The sequence below is a fragment of the Cupressus sempervirens genome, chromosome 6 (genome assembly GCF_028749045.1).
Source record: "Cupressus sempervirens isolate cs-2001-9-10 chromosome 6, ASM2874904v1, whole genome shotgun sequence".
Classification (NCBI taxonomy): domain Eukaryota; kingdom Viridiplantae; phylum Streptophyta; class Pinopsida; order Cupressales; family Cupressaceae; genus Cupressus; species Cupressus sempervirens.
The window spans coordinates 135,250,932-135,271,537 of NC_143123.1; the positions used below are offsets into that span (position 1 = coordinate 135,250,932).

The 20,606-nt window shown below is 40.5% G+C and overlaps 1 protein-coding gene across 1 annotated transcript in view; it reads left to right on the forward strand.

Moving 5' to 3' along the window:
* Nucleotides 1-20,606, forward strand: part of LOC149551586 (S-adenosyl-L-methionine-dependent methyltransferases superfamily protein) — a 177,850-nt gene that overhangs the window by 23,259 nt on the left and 133,985 nt on the right. The window contains exons 2-3 of the mRNA XM_089787102.1: nt 1,014-1,070; nt 16,615-16,712. Of these exons, the coding sequence (XP_089643228.1) occupies nt 1,014-1,070; nt 16,615-16,712 (155 nt within the window). The remainder of the gene's footprint in view (nt 1-1,013; nt 1,071-16,614; nt 16,713-20,606) is intronic.

Consider the following 20,606-nt stretch of genomic DNA (forward strand, 5'->3'; position numbering starts at 1 on the left):
TAAATGCAATATGTAACAAAATTGCATCCTCATGTGGAATGTCAATGGTTGGCAGCCATATTAAAAAACTCTGAACTCTAAAGCAAACTAGAAATAGAAAATTCTCTTTGTAAAAAGATAAGTAGATACAAATGTTAATTAAAATATGAAACGAATCTACATCTTCATCTTCCCTATCTGACTAAAAAGAAAAATAATTTAGAAAAGTTACTTGTGAATCCGGATTTGCTTGAAAATTCTCTTCGGATCTGCTTCGAATCCACTTCAAATCCACTTGTCCTCAATCTACAAGGCTACCAAAAACTATTTCACTCCACCAAAACCCTTCTCCTCTCCTCCAAACACTCAAAATTGCAAAGTACACAATGAATGGGCAAGTCGCATGGTGGCTCAGTTTTACTAGTGCCCCCCAAAAGTAGTTAAGTTATCGCGAGAAGTTCGTGATTTATCGGAGAAATGTGGCGAACTTATCAGTGAGAATTTAAGATCTTCTCGGCTTGAATTTCTTGCCAGAAAACTTGAAGTTTTCTTATTTTGCAAAAGTTCTTGTGAGAAGTAGAGATATCTACCACTTCTCGGAGAGATTTTAATCTATGGTGCTTTCAAACATTAAGAATGTGACATGCAAGTCCTTACAATCCCCACTCCTTAAACTTGCAATAAATAGCTTTTCGGAACAAAAGAACTGTTGTGCTCTATAGTTTAAACTTGTTATGTGTTTGTCCTCAAAGATTCCTATTGACAATTGAAAATTTAGTGTAATCTGTTTGCATACACTGTAAGAATTTGCAATTGTTCATTAATAAATTTAAAATATTCCAATGCTTTTCTTTTGTCTTTTCTTAATTATGCGTTACTTAAGAATGATGCAGCTAAATTGTTTACTGGTTTACTTATATATAAAGGGAAGACTCATCTTAATAATTTGTCTTTTCATTGTTGTAAACTCTGTGATTGTGATCTTCAGTAACTTACATTTTATACGTCTAATTCCCAATTTTGCTTCTTTGTAGGTGGACCTTGAACAGTACCCAACAGGACCACACATTGCATCACGGATGTTGTATATGGTACATTTTAATATTAATCAAACTTCATAATAGAGTGGCTTCACTTGTTGATAGTTTCATTCCGGTTACGGAAATTTACTCGAAGTATTAAAACAAATTGTTTTGATTGTTCAAATTGTGTGGATGGCAGGATTCTGAATTGTTTTGTTAATGTAAGGAGCCCTGCTGGCTCATTCTGAAGCTATGCTGAAGAACTTTTTTATGTTTTGAAGTTTGCAGTTTTTTATTGTTTTGGATATATATATATTTTTTTGAGTTTTTTCAAAGGATGAATTGACAACTAGGATGCAAGAAAATAACTAACTTGGAAGACAACTTAATTTCAGAATTGCTAAGTGCATAATTTGCAAATACCAAACTTATTGTTATTGAAAGAACCTGATTATGTAGATTGCTGTTGGATAATGGAGAGCAGAATTAACTTGCAGCAGTTAATAAAACCCACACCAATATTCTATACCAGTCCTTTGATGTAGAAACACAGCCCACATGTAAAAAAATGCTAGAAATAACTAAATCACAGTCTCAAGGAAAATGGCAGATGTAGGTAATGTGAACGCTGCTTCAGCAGTCCAGTTCACACTGAGTGAATACTTTAAAATGACATCAATTCTTGAAGGAAATTAGAACACCAATGAGCTGTCCCAACAGCTCCAAATCGCAGCAGTAAAAGGTAATTAAATCACAGAAAATTACCTCCAATTTCAGATAGAAAATGCAGACCAGCAAACACAGAAAATGCAGACCAGCAAACACACAATTCATTGGCATTATAGTCCTTCCCCCAAGATTGCTTGTCCCCAAGCAATCGCAATCCTGGTTGCTGAAGTATATCCTCAGGCTTCCAAGTGGCATGCTCTTCTGGAAGACCTTGCCAATTCACCAGAAACTCTCCGATGATCTGCTGACTTAAGTGCCTCTCCTTGGTATCCGATATTGCCTCATGGATCAACTCTAACCTTTCCTCATCATCCAATGGGGTTAAAGTAGAAGATGGCACATGATGTCTACCTAGCGTCTTCTCGAGGCATGATACATGAAATACATTATGTACTCTGCTGTCCTCTAGAAAATCAAGCTCATAGGCTACCTTACCTATGCATCTAATCACATGGAAGGGGCCATAATAGTGAGGCTTGAGCTTCTCATCTCCACTCTTCCAGATAGATGATTGCCTGTAAGATTGCAACATTAGATACACCATATCACTTGCTTGGAAAGAGTGATCAATCCTCTGTTGATTAGCATATTGTTTCTATTGATTTTGAACCTTCTGAATGTTGTCTCTTAGAGTCCTCACAACATCTTGACTATTCGACAGTCAGTCTTGTGCACTTGGTACCCTAATATCATTGAATATCAAGTACATGAAGCTCAAGGGATCATACTCGTACAAGGCTCTAAAAGGGGACATTTGGATAGACATATGGTGAGTGAAATTATAACAATACTTGCACAAGTATATCCACTTCACCCAGGCTCGATGCTATATTGACACAGTTCCATAGATAGCCCTCCACCCACTTATTAACAATCTCAATTTGACCATCATTTTGAGTAATTAGTGCTCATAATCAACTTTGTCCCACACAATTTGAACAAATCTTGCTCAAAGTGACTCATAAATTGGCTATCTCGGTCACTGACAATGCTTTGGGGTAAATCATACAACCTAAAAATCTCTTGGAAGAACAACTCAGCTATTTGTGTTGCTGAAAATGTAGTGGTGATAGGAAATTTGTGTTCATATTTGGTAAGGCGATCCATCACTACAAAGTTACAATCTTTGCCTTGGGTTTTGACAAGCCTACAATAAAGTTTATAGATAAACACTTCCACTACCTCTCAGAAAGGGGAAGTGGCCCAAGTAAACTAGTTGGATATTATGCTCCTGTTTGTTCTGCTGGCAAGCAAAACACTCTCTCATACTGCTAAACATTTGACTTTAGGCCATTCTATGCAAATTTCTCCCAAATCTGTTAATATGTCTTAAAGAACTCGAGATGTCTAGCCAATGGAGAATCATGGAAGACCTGCAACACAATAATGCCCGACCTTCGATCTCGGGACCAATAAAACCCTTCCCTTGTAAACGATCAACTCATTTACAAGAGTATACTTGCTATAGTGTATACTGGCATCAACAATACTAGATGCCCACTGATCTCTGACATACTCAATGATGACCAATTGTCTCCAATTCTCAGATATCTCGGTGATAACACGTAAATGGGGTCTCCGTGAGAGCATTAGCAACTAGATTCTGTGTACCCTTAATATAGGAAATATCAAAATCATATGATTGAAACTTGCTGACCCACTTATTGCTGCGTCTCATTAAGAATGTGCTCTCCAAAGAAATGCTTTAGGCTATTATAGTCAGTTTTGATGAAAAATATATTGCTAACTAACTACTGCTTGAACTTGGCCAAAGCATGCATAATGACCCATATCTCTTTTTTCATACACATTGAAAGTTCTCTTAGTTAACTCAAACTTTTTGCTCTCAAATGCAATAAGATGGTGATCCAAGGAAAGAACGACACCAATGCCCTCACCTGATGCATCACAATGCAACTCAAATGGCCTCAAAAAATTTGACAATGCTAGAACTAGGCATAATCTACTTGAACTTCTTAAAGCACTCCCGTGCTTGAGAGGTCTGCTCAAAAGCACCCTTATGGGTCAAATCAGTAAGGGGAGTTGCATAACAAGAGAACCTTGCCACAAATCTGTGGTAGAATGCACACATGCTAATGAAGCCTCTAAGTTTTGTTAGGTTCTTCGGTGTAGGCCACTCTAGAGTAGCATAGACCTTATCAGGATCCATGTGAATTCCCTTTGCATTGGTAATGTGCCCAAGATAAAGTAAATTTGTCATACCTAGTGCACATTTGGAGTCCGTGGCATATAAGGAAGTATTATTTTGAATGTCCAACACTATATCCAAGTGCACCCCATGATCATCCTGCGTCTTATTGTATACAAGTATATCATCAAAGAAAACCAGAGCAAATCTCCTCAGCTAATTGTGGAAGACTTTGTTCATGGTGGATTGAGTGTCACAGGGGTATTAGTCAAACCAAAAGGCATGACTAAGAACTCAAAGTGACTACAATGACACCTAAACGCTGTCTTCTCCACATCTTGCTCTCTGACTCTGATCTGGTGATATTTGAACCTTAAATCAATCTTGGAGAAGTGGCATGCCCAATGCAACTTATAAATATGTGGGATGGGATACTGGTTCTTAATAGTTCTCCTATTCAACATCTGGTGATCAACGCACATCCTGAGTGTACCATCCTTTTTCTTTACTAAGACAACTGATGGAGCAAAAGGGGACTAAAGAAGAACTAAACGCAAGGGAATTGCAGTTTGTAGGATCCCAGGAAATGAGCAAGAACCAAATGAGGAAAGAACAGATATGTTTTACTTGCAAGCATTTTTGGTCACTTGGTCATACTTGTGGGGATAACAAGTAGGAAAAACCATTTCAAGAAGTGCAGGTCAGTGTTGAGGAAGTTGAGGATTCATTAGTGCAACTTCAACACAATGAAGACCATGAGAGGGCACCTGCTAGGGATGATGGTAAGATTTGTAGTAACATCTTTTTTGGTGATTTGGAAGTGATTATTGACAAGCATTTTCATGAGGATGTCTATCTATAAGATATGCCCAAAGATGAGAATGAGCCTCCCCATGAAAATGAACTATTTAAAAACCATAATGCCATAGTGGATGAGATAATACATTTTGAGTTGGGGAACAATTCTGAAAAATGAAAATTCTTCCAACTAAGAGGATACCAAATCTAGAATACAAGAGTTAGAGCAAAATGAAGCTACTATAGGGGCTGATTTGATGAGCCAATAAAAAATTCCATTTAGTGTTGATGATTTTGTAGCATATAATTTGGAGGATAAGCTGAACATAACAAATGTTATCGTCATTGCAGCCATAGTGCATTTTGATAAAATCAATAAAACCATTGAAGAAATCATGTGGGAAGTTAAATTAATTGACAAGGAGAAGGGAATAATGAATGGAGCCAATAGTGCAAGTCTTCACACTCTTAAGAAGGCATTGCAAAGAATGAAATTAGATTGCTTGGAATTGTTTTAAATATAGGGATATAGCCGTCAAACATGCATAAAATAAAGAGGAGGAGGTAGATGAGTTATGTCCCCAATTAAGTATGACACAATACTCATTACATCGAGCTGAAAATCAGATTTCTAGGACAACTACTCGCCAAGATAATGATCAAGAACCTAAGACCAAGGAGATCATACAAATAGTAGAAGGAATTCATACCATGAGGATAAAGATGAACCAAGTGATTCTACTTGGGAAACTAGGTGTGATGGTGACTGTTTCATTGATGGAGATGTTGATTTGAGCAATGATACTCATTGTGATGCTAAAAATTTAGAATTGTCCTTATGGCACTTTGAGGGTTTCTACATATTATCTAGAGATTTATCATTGAGTCTTCATGACATGGCAGCTATCTATTTTATTGGCCGGTGATTTTATTTGTATGCCTCGTTTAGTAATCAGCCGTTACCCTATTTGGCCTATCTTTACATTTTCAGATTTGGTTGGGACTACAGGAGAAATTGAGTTGCATAAGTATGATTTGAGATTAGATTTCTTCACTACGCATGTGAACAATGATGCCTTCAGCATCATACTTCATGATAGTATAACCCATAGCAGCGATATTTGGTGGCCTAATGGGCTGATCTTCACACATATAAGAGGTGTCTTTAGCATAGGCAGAGTGCCACACTTGTTCAGTTGGATGATACAAAACGATAGTGGCTGGATGGACCTCCATTATGACTCCTAGGATCCTGTTGACACGATGGTATGGGATCCAAGAGTTGACATGATGAGTGCCTTGCATTTTGTGGATTGTTAGTTGATCGTTTGAGGTAGGGAACAGTTGGGTTTAGAGTAGTTTAGCAGGCAGAGGCAACAATATCACTCAGGATGACTGGAATCCACAAATTTTATTGATTAAAGAGTTGCATTTAGATACCTTGCTTCATTGTGCGACATGCTATGTTTTTACGTTGGGCTATAGAGCTACATGTAGATTTATATGGAATCCTGGTACTGATTGCTTGAATACAAGCAATCTCGAGGAGGGAGGACTGTAATGGCCCCAATTCTTGGGACATTAAGATTTTAAGCCAAACTTCAAGAATACTAAAATTGGCTTTGAGAGCTTAATGCAAATTTTGAAAGGTGTCAATTTAATATGGTAAAGTGAGCTGAAAGGTGACAAAAAGGGGAATAGGATGAAAGGACAAGAGAGGGAAGTTGAAGAGTCAATTGAGCTTTAAAAGAAGGAAGCTAGTTCAATTTCAGCATGCTTGGCTTATTGTTTTGTTTGGAGAACTTGAGTTTCTCTTGGAGAAACATTGGGAGAGTGTCATAACCCTATATTGATGTATGGTATATGCATATTATTTTCTATATAATTCCCTACTTAACGAACAAAAAGAATTTTAATAAAATTTAATAATAATAATCAATAGTATTAATCTATAACATAATAATTTCCTCAAAAACACCTCCATTGATGTTCAATATAAATAATTAATTGAGTAATAATACTAAACTATATCAATGCAGTATATTAATTGATCTTTAATCAATTAATATATGATTAATTAAACACATTCTAAAATAATGAATCAACATAAGTTCTAACATATTTAATTATTAACAAGTAAACAAATTGACAATATGTATCTGTTAAAGATGTGATCATTACGGGAACAGTTACCACTCTTAATTAGGAGTGCGCGAATGATTATTAAATGATGGATATAATAGAGGCAATCCTCCTTAAGGTTGCAAGGTGGCATACCCACCATATGTATAAGGGAAGAGAATCTCGATCAGAATGGTATCTACCATAATAAAGTTTGAGATAATTACAAGGTCCATTCCAAGAAAGGGGATCAAGCAAGACATACGTGGAAACTGTTAGCCGACTGGATGGTTCCGGCGGTGTTTCTGTATTCTGTAGCCGACGGTTCGGCGGTGTTTCGGTATTCTGTAGCCGACGGTCCGGCGGTAAATAGTTTGTAAGCGGATAGAATAATTGTGGCCGACGAACTCCTTCGGGAAGGTTCGGCAGTAGTATTTATATCCCGTCCGGGATCATTGTAAATCATCATTAATCTACTATTGCGAATATTATTCTGCTGTTCGTGTTCTACTGTCTGTGTGCGTTCATTTACTTTACGGTAAAGTAAATGAACGCACACAGACAGTAGAACACGAACAGCAGAATAATATTCGCAATAGTAGATTAATGATGATTTACAATGATCCCGGACGGGATATAAATACTACCGCCGAAATTTTCCGAAGGATTCCGTCGGCCACCATTATTCTATCCGCTTACAAACTATTTACCGCCGGACCGTCGGCTACAGAAACACCGCCGGACCGTTGGCTACAAAAACATTGCTGGAGCCATCCAGTCGGCTAACACCATCCCCCCCAAAAAAAAGTCGTCTCCTGACGACTCACAAAATTAGGAGACAACTTACAAACTACAAGAAAACTAGAGAGAAGGGGGCGTCCCAGAAGTGTGGTGCTGGCGACGTAACTCATACACCTATTCTGTCCTGATGCGGAGATCTGTCTGGATCTGAGAGTTGACTTCGACGACCTCCTTTAGAAGAAGTGCCGCGTCCATGGCCTTTGTCTTGGCTAATTGCATCTCGTGCTCAGCCGCATCCTTATCTCGAACCGCTGCCTCTGTACTTTGCTTAGCCAAGTCCTTCTCCTGCACCGCGGCTGCCAAATCTGCCAGTAGTGCTGCCCGCTCTATGGCCCATGCTGCCTGCTGGTCGGCCAAGTCGGCGGCTAGCTTCTGTCTAGCCTCAGTCTCAGTTGCCAATGATCGCTCTGCTGCAACCTTGTTCGCTTCCGCACGCTGACGACCGTAGTAAACATCTTTGTACAGTCCCACAACCTCATGTGCCAGCTTCATCATAGGAGTGTTAATGGGTCCCAATTCTGGCTCCGTGGCCCAATCTGCCAGCATCTCAGCTGTCTCCGTTGCCGGCCAGCCCCTGTCTATAAAGCAAGTCTCGAATCGCTGAGGACAAATCCCACGGATATATGCTCTGATCAAGTGCCACTCCCTCCGCCGAGTGAGGGCCTGAATTGCCACATCGTGGCCCTTCTTCAATGCAGATTTCATAGTCCTGAGGTAATCCCGGCACCTGTCCTCATCTGACCCATAGTCCTCCTCAGCGAAGGCCTCCAATGACCATTCTGCAACACTGTTTCCCTCCTCGTCAGCGGGAGCCATGCCCACATCCGGTGCCGCCGTCTGTGTTGTTGGCGCAACCACGGCATGTGGCATTCCCTCCTGAATCTGAGGCTGGGGTTCCGCTGGCCATGTTTCTGAACGCCTAGGAGACTGAATGGAGGGACCTCGCTTCGCCGGAGTGAGTCGGAACTGCTGCCTCAGAAACTCACTAGCTCTATCCATCACCTCCGGTTGGTCGACCCGCGTAAGCTCCATGTTCATTTCCGGTATTGGCTGTGCTGACTCGGCCTCTGCTAAAAAAGATGAAACGATGACCACTGCATCACAATCAATGACCTCCAACCGAACCTGCGGCTCAGACTGTGGTAGTGGTGACTGTGCGACAGTGACATCCGCTGGTGCAACTGGAATCACTTCCGCTACAGCCGTCGGCAGTGGCTTGGCAACTATCCGTGGAACGACATCCGTTACTGCGTGTGGAACCACCTCCGCCACTGTCCGTGGGACATCTGCTTCCGCTGGAGGAGTCATAAGAACCAGGGCATGGCGCTGACCAAAGGCCGGAATGACCGTCGAAGAGGTAGTCAAGTGTGCTGAAGTTGACAGCTGAGGCGGGGTAAAGAATGTGGGCCCACTACCTGTTGGCTCACCGTCAACTTCAGCCGATGTGCTCTCCTCTTCTTCCACAGATTCAGTCCCGTCACTCATTGAAGTGCCCTCCCTTCCACTATCTGTCTCTCCGGAAGGGGCCAAGTCGCGGAGTACTTTCTTGTGGCTAGCTGCTGACCCTCCTGTATCTAGGTGTCGCCAACAGAATATGGGAGGCTCCCCGTCTGTCAACTTGCCCCATGGAGGAGCCTCAAAGCCATCCATTGGAATTTGGTTAGCTGCTGCCTCTAGAAACAACCCGATGGCATGGTGCGGCATGAAAAATGTTCGGTGCTGGAGCGTCATGAATTCTTCCATCCTTTCTGCAAGCACTGAGGCCCAATCATATACCACTCCCTGCATGATACCATTCATAAACACAATCTGTGGTAATGCGATATCTGAAGCTCGGGTGGCACCTGTCAACCTGCTCTTGATGACGTCCATGATACAACGCCAATGACCCTCTCGAATAAAGTCCCTGCGAAGCCCTCTGCACCTTGCCCCCTGAACTACTGCCTCCTTCTCCATGGGTGTAAGGTCCCTGCATACTAGAGCTATCCAATGCTCCTTCCGTTCCTGAGACAGTTTGTGATTCTTTATTTCCACTTTCTTCCCGCCAGGGCCAGGAATGCCGAAGACCCTGGTGAAATCTCTTGGTTTAAAGGACACCGTCATCTGCTGCTTTTTGTACAAGAATGTACTTGTTCTGCTCTGGACACTATATGTCTCTATCATGGTGCGCAATACTGATTCGAACATCCGAATGGAAAAGATGGGAAGCTGAATAGCCCAATGTACTTGTGCCCGCATCAAAATCTGTTTAATCTGGTCTGCCTCCGGGGTCTCCTGCCACCACTTCCGGCATTCGCTTCCACTAAGGCTCTCAAACTGGACGGTGAGATAAGTGAGTTCTTCCTTGGTCTTCTGTTTCTTGCTACTGGAACCGGAGGGGCCTGCAACTCGAATTCTCGACGCCAAAACTCTTGAATTCTTCTCCATATTTGCTACCAACTGACTCTTCCACGACTTCCGCTTGCCTGTTGACTCCATGTAGAAAAATGGTTTATTCCTCCTATTGCATGCAAGCCGAACCAAGGAAGTGCTAGCTAGATAACCATCCGCACAGTACCATCCGTGGAAAGGAAAAAACGAGCCGCGGAAGAGCTTCACACCACGCACCGGCTATTTAAATTTCCCGCGGAGAGAGTCTGAGACGGAGGAGGTTGAAGTGTCTTAACCCTCGGCTATTCTCTTTTCTACCCGCAGCCTCTGTGGTGGAGACGTAATGGCTTGAGGGCCCGCAGGACTTTATCTTCTCCCGCGGACCATTAGCTTCAATTTCCTTTGCGCTGACCGCCACTACACACTCATGAACTTCTGTGTACTTTTGTAAGAACTGAAGGGTTTTGTATCTCTATAGTAGATTTTCCACGAGCCCTAACAAACCTCACTCCCCTGCAATGATTTTTTCGATCATTCCTCGAAACAACAGTTTCAGAATTCATCGTCTCATATGAGATTTCATCGTTAAGTAAGAAATGGCGATTGCTTTCAAACAACGGGCTTCATCGGATTTTTGGACTGCACATCAAATTATTCCCACCATTCTGCAAAATAAGTTTTCTTATGAAAATGCGATGGCTCTTGAAAACGCGACGGAGCACGACTAAGTTTTTCTTCTTGTCTGTCGTCAGGGAATTCAGATCGTCCTCATGGTTGCCATGGTCCCGGGAGAGTCGAATGAAGACGCCTTTATCTGCCAACTGCGCGTCAATGAATTTCCATACCTTGTTTCATAGCTCTAAATGTACCATTGGCTTGTTTGCTGCGTTTCTTCAGCGGAAGCTGTTGCCCGCGGAAGCTGTTTAGTCTTCTCCGACGCCCGCGGGGCCTCCGTTTGGTGTTGTTCGCGGGACCTCCGGCAGGTGTTGCCTGCGGGGTCTGACTTGCCCGCAGGGCCTCCGGCAGGTGCTGTCCGCGGGGCCTTTCCGCATCTCTTTTTTTTTTTTTTTTTTTAAATTTTTTTTTTTTTTACAAATAACAGGGGTACCTGGGGCATCTTTAGACGCCGCCGCCGCCAGAGAGTGCTGTGCTGATGACAAGGAAGGATTCAACGACGGCGAGAACTTCCTTACACGATATGGTTTCAACTTGGACCTGTTAACTGGCTGAGCTATCTCCTGTCCGTCCAAGGTTGCCAATTTCATTGCCCCAGTGTCGCCAATTTCTCGGATCTGATACGGATTCTGATGACGACGAGCCTGCCAGAGATGATAGCAGCGACGACGAAGGCAGCAGCAAGAAAGTTCGGGCCCTACAGAAGGATATGATTCGCATGATGGATTTAAAAATATGCAGAAGGAGCCAAAAGGAAGTGAACTGTGGTGCACATAATGTAAGACCGACGGCCATACTAAAAGATCGTGTCCAAAAAACCAATTTTGTGACATTTGTCAGATCATGGGCCATTCAACAAAAGACTGCCCCTTTAACATGAAGACAAGAGGATCTCCGCAGGTGTTTCTCACACAGGAGGCTTCCCCGTCGGGTAGTAGCGGAAACACGAATACCGCCGGTGCTACATCTGGAGGATACAAGAATACTAGTAGAGGGCAAAATAACAATACAAACAATAACAATAATAATGGGAGCCGAAGTCGAACTCAATATGATGCAAATGGACGGTCGATCATTCAATGCCGAGCATGTAATTTGTGGGGTCATTTTGCGCGGGATTGTACAGTGGCAAACACACCCAAATTATTATGCAGATGGTGCGGACCCGGCGATCACGAAGATTCCAAGTGTCCCAAGGCTGGAGTAAATTTGATCACTGTTGGCACGGATGTAGAGGAGGTTCTGGCAATTACACGGAGGCAAGCGGAGGAAAAGAGAAAAGTGGGGGAAGCGCAAGCATCATTGGTGGGGACATCTCAGTTGAAGGACATCACCGGCACCTTGGCAAGGAACTTCGCAGAAAAAAACATTGTACGACAGATCTTACAAACGGAGATACCGGTCAAGATAAGTGACCACCTTCTCACAATGCCCCAGTTACGGACAACCATTCTGAATCACACACCGTTTTCGAAAGCACCGGAGGACACAGGAAGGGACAGTAGGGAAGCGACGGCAACAGACCCAATGCTGCTGGCATTCACATCCGGACGGCATCCGACGGTCGTCGAGATGGGGATTTTGGGAAATGTTTTGACAGAGACAATTGTTGACGGAGGGTTCGGCGTGAATGTCTTACCGGAGGATACTTGGAAGAAGTTAGGAAAGCCGATGCTGTGGCCACCTGCATTTCAGTTGCTCACGGCAGACCAACATGGAATCAAACTGTTGGGAATTCTGAAAGCGCAATCGGTAACAATTGGTACGCAACCATTTTTATTGGATTTTGTGGTCATTCCATTAAAAAGAAAAGGCTATGATGCTATTCTGGGATGGGATTGGTTGGTGCAAGCAAAAGTAAAGCATGACTGGAAATGAAATACCCTATCAATGGAGCGCAGAGGCAAAAGATTCATAATTGACTTGCACACGCAAATGGTTGGCGAGGAGGCAGCATTGTCAGATTCTGACAGTGAAGGCGAGAGTGATGACGAAGGAAAGAGGAGAATGGAACCGGATGAAGGAGTATTGAGACTTGACGGAGGATCGAATGACGACGACCTAGACTCGGTGAATGGCCTTTACCACTGGCAGATAGAAGACTACGAACTCTTTCCGAGTTGCAATATGTTAGCGGTCGACGAAGATGAGAAAAAGGAGGAAAACGAATGTCCGGAGGAATGCAGGGAAGCGGAAGAAGGAAAAACTGCCATGGCTGAAGCTGAGGGGAAGAACCTGCAGTTTGAACACAGAAAAACGAAAGATTCCACTGTCCGGTACATGGTGAATAGACCGCGCGGAAAGAAAAGGTTACACCGCAACATAAAATTAGGGGAAGGGCACCGACAGCAAGGAAATAATCTAGTTGCGCGACGACCACAGGCACAGTGGGCGACGGAGGTGGCACAGAACAGACGTAAGGTGTACAACGGTCGGAATGAAATCAAAGTGGAAAAGCTTAAGGCCAGATGGGTTGGACCATATTAGATTCGGAAGGTCGGCGACAATGGAGCGATCAGATTATCAACTTTGGACGGGCAGAAGGTACCTTCGGCAGTCAACGGATCCAAATTCAAAATATATGGTGCCAGGAAGACTCTGTCGTTGTCGCAGAAGGAGACTCCCTTGTCGTTGCCGAATGGCGACGGTCCGAGGTAAATTTGAGGTGCTTTGTATTTTTCTTTTGATTAAAAAAAAAAAAAAAAAAAAAAAAGGAAGCCGCGGACAGATAGGCCCTGCGGGCAACAGCTGCTGGAGGCCCCACGGGCAACAGCTGTTGGAGGACCCCGCGGCCGATGAAAGAAAGGCCCCGCGGGCAAGCATACCCGCGGGCGTCGAAGTTGGAGGCCTCGCGGGCAACAGCTGTCCGCGGCCAGCGAAGTTGAAAGTTCCGTGGGTCCGCGGGCAAGAGACCCCCGCGGAGTGTGAAGCCTCGGGGCATAATGATTGCTTTGACAGAGAACGAAGGTTCCGGCAGGAAAAGTAAGAGCCCTCGCGGGGATAATATTGCTCCGACGGAGAAAGAAAAAAAAGCTCCCGCGGGCGTAATATTTTATAGAATCCTCGCCCAGTTAGCCGCCGGCGAAAGAAAGGCCGCGGGGAGAAAAGAAAGGCCGCGGGGAGAACAGAAAGGCCGCAGGGAGAACAGGAAGGCCGCGGGTGGTGGTTGCCAGAAAGAGTGCAGAATCGGCAGATAATGATAGAAATGGTGTGATCCGTGCATTTCTGTGTGGGTTGTGAAGTGTTAATCTGGTCTTGGCGGATATCAGTCGTGGGAGTCTGACCAGTTGAGAAGAGTTGAAGTTGCTACAGGCATGGACTTTCTATGTACCAGAGGCAGTAGGAGTAGGTGTTGGTTGTGAGGCTGTCTTGGTGGATGCGTAGAGAGCTCGGGAGGAGCTGATCATCCAGTTGGAGGCAGTGCAACGACACTTGGCTTAGGGTACCGAGGAATTGAAAACAGAGAACGCAGCATAGGTGGATATCAAGGTTAGCTTGAGGAGACAGTCTTGTGTTAGCAGAGGCTACAGATGTAACGGGATGAATGTGGAAGTGATGTGACAGAAGCAGATTTTTCTTGTTGTAGTCACTTTGATGATATATTTTGTTTGTTAATTTGTCTCAGATATGTTGTAATTGTCGTCCGGAGACGACTTTTCTTTTTGGGGGGGATGGTGTTAGCCGACTGGATGGTTCCGGCGATGTTTCTGTATTCTGTAGCCGACGGTCCGGCAGTAAATAGTTTGTAACGGATAGAATAATTGTGGCCAACGGAATCCTTCGGGAAGGTTTGACAGCAGTATTTATATCCCTTCTGGGATCATTGTAAAGCATCATTAATCTACTATTGCGAATATTATTCTGTTGTTCGTGTTCTACTGTCTGTATGCGTTCATTTACTTTACCTGTACGGTAAACAGAAACAAGGCACATAAAAAGGGTAAGACGAAAAGCATTGGACCCCTGTGCATCGGGTGAAGAAAATGGAGGGTTGGGACAAACGATATCCTCGTGGATGCCATGAAGGATAAGGGGACCCACCACCGAGGTAAGAAAAGGTAAGATTAGGGCTATTTCAAATATTATAAACTAATTTATATATATTGTTATTTTATGTATACATATATATATAAGGGGTGTATTATTTAAGTTCTCTTTTCAGATTATTATGTATGAAATATATTCTTTAAGTTTATTATATAGATATATGCTAGTTATATATAAACAAGTACAAAAACATATATATAGATATTCATAAGGAGAATATTTTTATTCAAAGAATAATATTTTGACATTATGTTAAATGTGAAGATATATTGAAAGATATCAATATAATTTATTATAGATTTAAGTTATTGATTAAAACTTCCATAGTGTTAGTGTAGGAACTATGCTCATATCTATATGAATGGCTACGTGTTAGTGTAGGGTTTGAGGTAGTCTCTATATGAATGGCTAGATGGAATCTCATAGCACCAGTGTGAGAGGTTAATGCGGTCCTCTTATGAATGGCTATCGTGATGAATGGCTAGATTAGTGATTAAAGGAACCTCATAGTGCCAGTGTAGAAGGTTAGATCCTCACATGAATGGATATCGTGCCTGTGCAAGAGATTAGTACAACCTTGTATGAATGGCTAGATGAGAATTAGATAATGGCCAAAATATTTTGATTATGTCAGCATATACATAAGTGATTGACCTTGGATAGAGGATGTCTCATCCAAGAGGAACTTTAAAGGGTGCACTCCTAAGAAGACGGTGGAATAATTAAGGGTTAGGGGGTTAGGATAGAGGGCAGAAGAGTATAATAAGAATTGTTATTATTATGATTCCAACAATTATTTTGTCAGTTGTTATTATTATGATTCTTACATCTTCCATTTAAGACCCGAGGATGCAAACCTTTAGGCCATTCTTGGTGGATTGGACACAATGCCGGTTCATCATTGCAGGGATTCAAGACAGAGTTCACACTGCAGGTTTTTTTAATGTGTTTCCAATCTGACTATTATTAATGTTTGTAAGATTGGATTTTATGCATGTTACTGTATTGCTGGTTTATAATACAATAACAAATATGAAGTGTTAAAACTGAGTATTTTAATGAGCTTACTGGTTTGTTAGCTGGTTTATATTGCATAATTTATCTGTTTACATTGTGAAAATTATTTTGAGAAATAATTGGGAGAATTTCCATCCAGGATATTAGAAAGTACATTTAGTTTTTGATAGAGAAGTGCTAATGTAAAATCTGCATCAGTATAAACTTATGCATCATCTAGCCAAATAATTAAGCCCTCCAAAACCTGTCTATGCTCAGGAAATGTGTCCAAACATCAATAAAGTCACTTGTTGAGAACCCTCTTTACAAAATCTTCTCTTTCAAAATCAAACATATCAACATCATACATATTATAGAAGAGAGAGAACACAAACTTTTAGTCAACAATCAACTGGGTAGATGTGAACACTAGAATTCAACCATTTGCTAAAGGGCGGAGAAATGGGGCAGGAACAGGGAAGATGTAATAGTGCAAAGGATAAGTGTGGCATAGTACATAATTCAGACTTATTTTTGTTCTGAATAGAAAACAGCATTGGGGTTTTTAGCAGTGACACCTTTTTTTCAATTTTATATATGGACTCTGTATACTTTTATCCTATTTAATACTTGTTCTTTATTTCTCTACAGTTGAGTATCATATTTTTACTGCTCTGCTATTTCTCTTTTCTGAACTCTGAAAGAACATGCACCCATTACAGGGTACCAGTTACCTTGAAAACATTCTTTTTAGTTGTTACAGTGAAATCACTTTCACGTTTTTCCTTCAGCATGTTTATTTTAATTTAATTTAGTTCTGAATACAGGTTTACCACTAATTTATAGTGATTATCACGTTAAGTTTTGAATTCTTTAATATTTAACATTCCCTTTCTTGTTTTTTCTGTTTCCAAAATGATCAAACAGGCTGAGAATACATTTGGTGATATAATGGATAAGATAGTAGTTGACCTAGGTTGTGGATGCGGAACTTTGGGTTTGGCAGCTATGCTAATGGGTGCAGAGTAAGGGCTTCTATTATCTCTTCCTGTTACGCCTTTTTTCTGGTGAAATTCATGAATATGGCTAATGTAAAACTTATAAGGGAGTGACTGAATGCATCTCTATGAAGATGGTTTTCGTCACTTTTATTCTTGAATATGCATGGATATATTCTGTTTGAGATTTCTTGCATGGCTGCTTTGATTTATCTATTGATGTTATCACTTTTTGCATTGTGCACCTGTCATATGTAAAACCACAAGATGAAAGATCATTGGATGATGACATGAAATGGCTGTAATTGTGTACCATTTTCTATGAATGTTGAATAAATGATGTCAAGCACAATAATATAGGCAGTCAAACTAAGAAGATACGGGAGAAAAACATCAAATACATTGCAAGGCCATGTGGGAGAACACAGGTGTAGTGGAGCATATAAGTAGTGGATGAAGAATAGTTACTAGAGCTGTATGTCTTTGGTGCAAGTTAATAAAATTATTTGACGTGTATTTTCAAGTATAGATGATAGACAGATATTATACTAATCTCAAGATGAAAAAGTGGTCAATTGATTCACAAAAATATTAGTATTAATCCATATCTATATTTTGGAAGAAAACTTCTGATGTTTCCAGTTAGAAGGAAAAGTTGTGCCAGGCCAACAATTTTTTTGAGTAAGATCTTGTTATACTGTTTAGAAGACTTACCAAGATAAGTCTCCTATGTAGATAATATCTGTAAACTTAATTTAATTTTGCATTGTTAATACAATTATTCATTTCATTTTTCATAGTTTCAACTTTCATGGTATTAGAGCAGGCGCTTATATGGGTATGACTCCCTTATGTGAGGGTTTTAATATTTTTTTTCTCAAAAATTATCAGTTGGGTTTTAATAATTTTTCCTAAAAAATTATTTGGCGGTTTTCATAATTCTTTTGTAATGTTTTACCATTTTCCCTTAAAAACAAAGTTATGCATTCTGATATGATCATCTTATTAGAGGTTTTAATAATTTTTTTCTTCAAAAATTATCTGTTTCCTATTCTCTGATCGGTGTTGGTTGATTTTTCGCCTCAAGAATAGTTTTTGGTTTCAATAATTTCGCGATGTTCGCATGGGATTTTCTATTAGGGATTTCTGGTGTTGGATATTCTTCTTTTTTTCCAAAAAAATGATGTATCTCTATTTCCAAGGAAGGATAATTTTGTTATCCAACATCAGCTTGGACATTTGCTAAATGCTTTCTAGTTAGAGTTTTTGCAGATTCTGGAATGGTTTGTGACAGACTCATCTTAGTGGCGTCTCAGTGGCAGGCTTTTGTCTCTCATTGGTAGGCTTTTGTCTCTTGTTGCAGACTTTTCTGAAGAAGGGGCAACCTTCTCCATTTTTTTGGCCACTCTTGGTCATTGATGTTTTGCAGATCTAGGGAGGGTCTCAATAGCAACAATATGTTCTGAAAGGTTTATGCCACAAGACATGTCCAATATTTTGCAGGGTACTTGATAAAATAACCATTAAGAGAGAGTATTAGAATATTTTTAGCTAGGCTCTTGCGATATTTAGCTTGTTATTCTAGAAACTGCTTTATTTTTAGTTATCTTAATCTGGTCTATTTTTAGATGTTGTCTTTATTTAGACAACTTTGCTTTTTAGTTAATTCTTTTTATAGTGTCTGTAAACTCTATTTAATTGTGCATTGTTAATACAATTATTCATTCTGTTTTTTAATGCTTCATTTTCAATTTGCTGAGTTTGAGTCTGGGTCAAAATTAACTTGCCTAGTTTGAGCCTTCTAACTATGGGTGCAAGATAGCTAGGGGGGATTGGCCAATAATGATGCCTAAATGACCCAAACTATTGAAACTTTTTATATTTAGAATTTTTTAAAGCTAACTAGATTAAGCTTAAATATAAGTCAACAATTACTTAATATATTGAAGAAACGTGACAATTATGCTATAACCTATCAGAGAAACAAAACTCAAAATTCGATATTATCAAATGTCAATCAATGTACAAATATATAGATTGGATGATGATAATGGTGTGCTCTAAATAGCATTCATGTGTTCAACCAAACAAGAAATAGATTCATAAGTTTACTAAATATTAATAACAAACAAGAAGCAAACATTAACAAAACAGATAAATTACAAAGAAACAAACCATATGGGTAATGATGGAATATCCCATTCCCCCCCTTATTACATCATTATTTCAAAGTAATAATAACAGAACTTTGAAATACTTCAAACTTCACACGTGCATGAGGCTTGGTGAACATATCACTTTGTGGATCCAGTGTAGAGTGGAATTGAAGCTGAATATTGTTTTGTTGAACATGTTCTTGTATGAAGTGGCAGTCAACTTCAATATGCTTTGTGCATTTATGAAACACTGGATTATGAACAAGCTTGAGAACACTCTCATTGTCACAATAGAGGACAATAGGCTGGTTGTGAGGTACCCCCATCCCTTCTAATATGCAACATAGCCAAATTGCTTCACAAATTGCTATATTTGCTGCATGATATTCTGCCTCTGTTGAAGAACGAGCAACTGTGGGTTGCTTCTTACTTCCACAAGAAATAGGACCAGAACCCAAGAAGAAAACAAATCTAGACATGAATTGTCATCATCAATAGAACCTACATTATCTGCATCTGTGTACCCTGTCAAGAAGAATTAATCACTCCTATAATATTTCAAACCATGATTCATTGTACCTTTGATATACCTTAGTATTCGTTTGGCTTCTTTCCAATGACAATTTTTTGGATCTGGCATAAATCTTGATGGTGTAAGCCAATTAAATCAAACCTCCAAACATCTGTTGTTGATAGAGAGTTGCATTCACTTGAGGCGATGTATTAGTGGTAGATAATTGCAGACTCGATTCCATAGTATAGACACAGGTATGTAATCTATCATTTTAAACTTCTCGAGCAATGTCTTTGCATTTTTTCTTTGGGATACAAAGATATAGTGATTTGTTCACAGTACATCTAAGCCTCGACAATAGTGCAATAGCCCAAGATCTGTCATAGCAAAAGCTTTCTTGAAACCATTTTTCGTTGTTTCTACCATTTCTTTTGAAGTGCTTGTGATAACCAAGTCATCAACATATACATTAATGATCAAAATATCCCGCCTTGATCCTTGAGCCTTGAGGTAGAGATTGGTATCATATGGGTGCCTATTGAAACTTGTTGTAGCAGATGTTCATCAATTTATGTGTACTAGGCTCTAGGAGCTTGTTTGAGACCATAGAGGGACTTGACAAGTTTGCATACCTTTTCTGCTTTTCTAAGTGCAACATATCTGTTTGGTTGGGTCAGAGACCTCTTCCTTAAGGTATCGATAGAGAAATGCACTTTTTACACCCATTTGGTATAGTTTTCAACCAAATTGGGCAGCTAAAGAAAATATCTTTCTAATGGTCTTAATTTTTGTAGTGGGAGCAAATGTTTCCTCATAGTCAATCCCTTATTTTTGGGATAATCCTTGGCTGCAAGTTTGACTGTATGTTTATCTATACTACCATCTTCTTTATACCTAGTCTTAAATATTCATTTACAATCAATAGCTTTCTTATCATGTGGTAGATCAACAAGCTCCCAAGTGTTGTTTTTCATCAGAGGTTGATATTCTGCATCCATATCCCCTTTCCAAGGCTTTGAATCAAGTGCTTCCTAAATTGTAGACGACTTAAAATTATCAACAATGGAAGTGGTAAAGGCAAAATTTACCTCATTGCAAGACATACTGCGAGTCCTTGGACCTGAAGTGGAAGTGTCTGGAACACTATCCAATTTTGCATCTCAAATATTACTAGTACCACTCTGGTAATGGTTTTGTGGCATTGGCAGGTGTCAATTGACCATCAACATTCTCATCATTTTTCGGATCCAT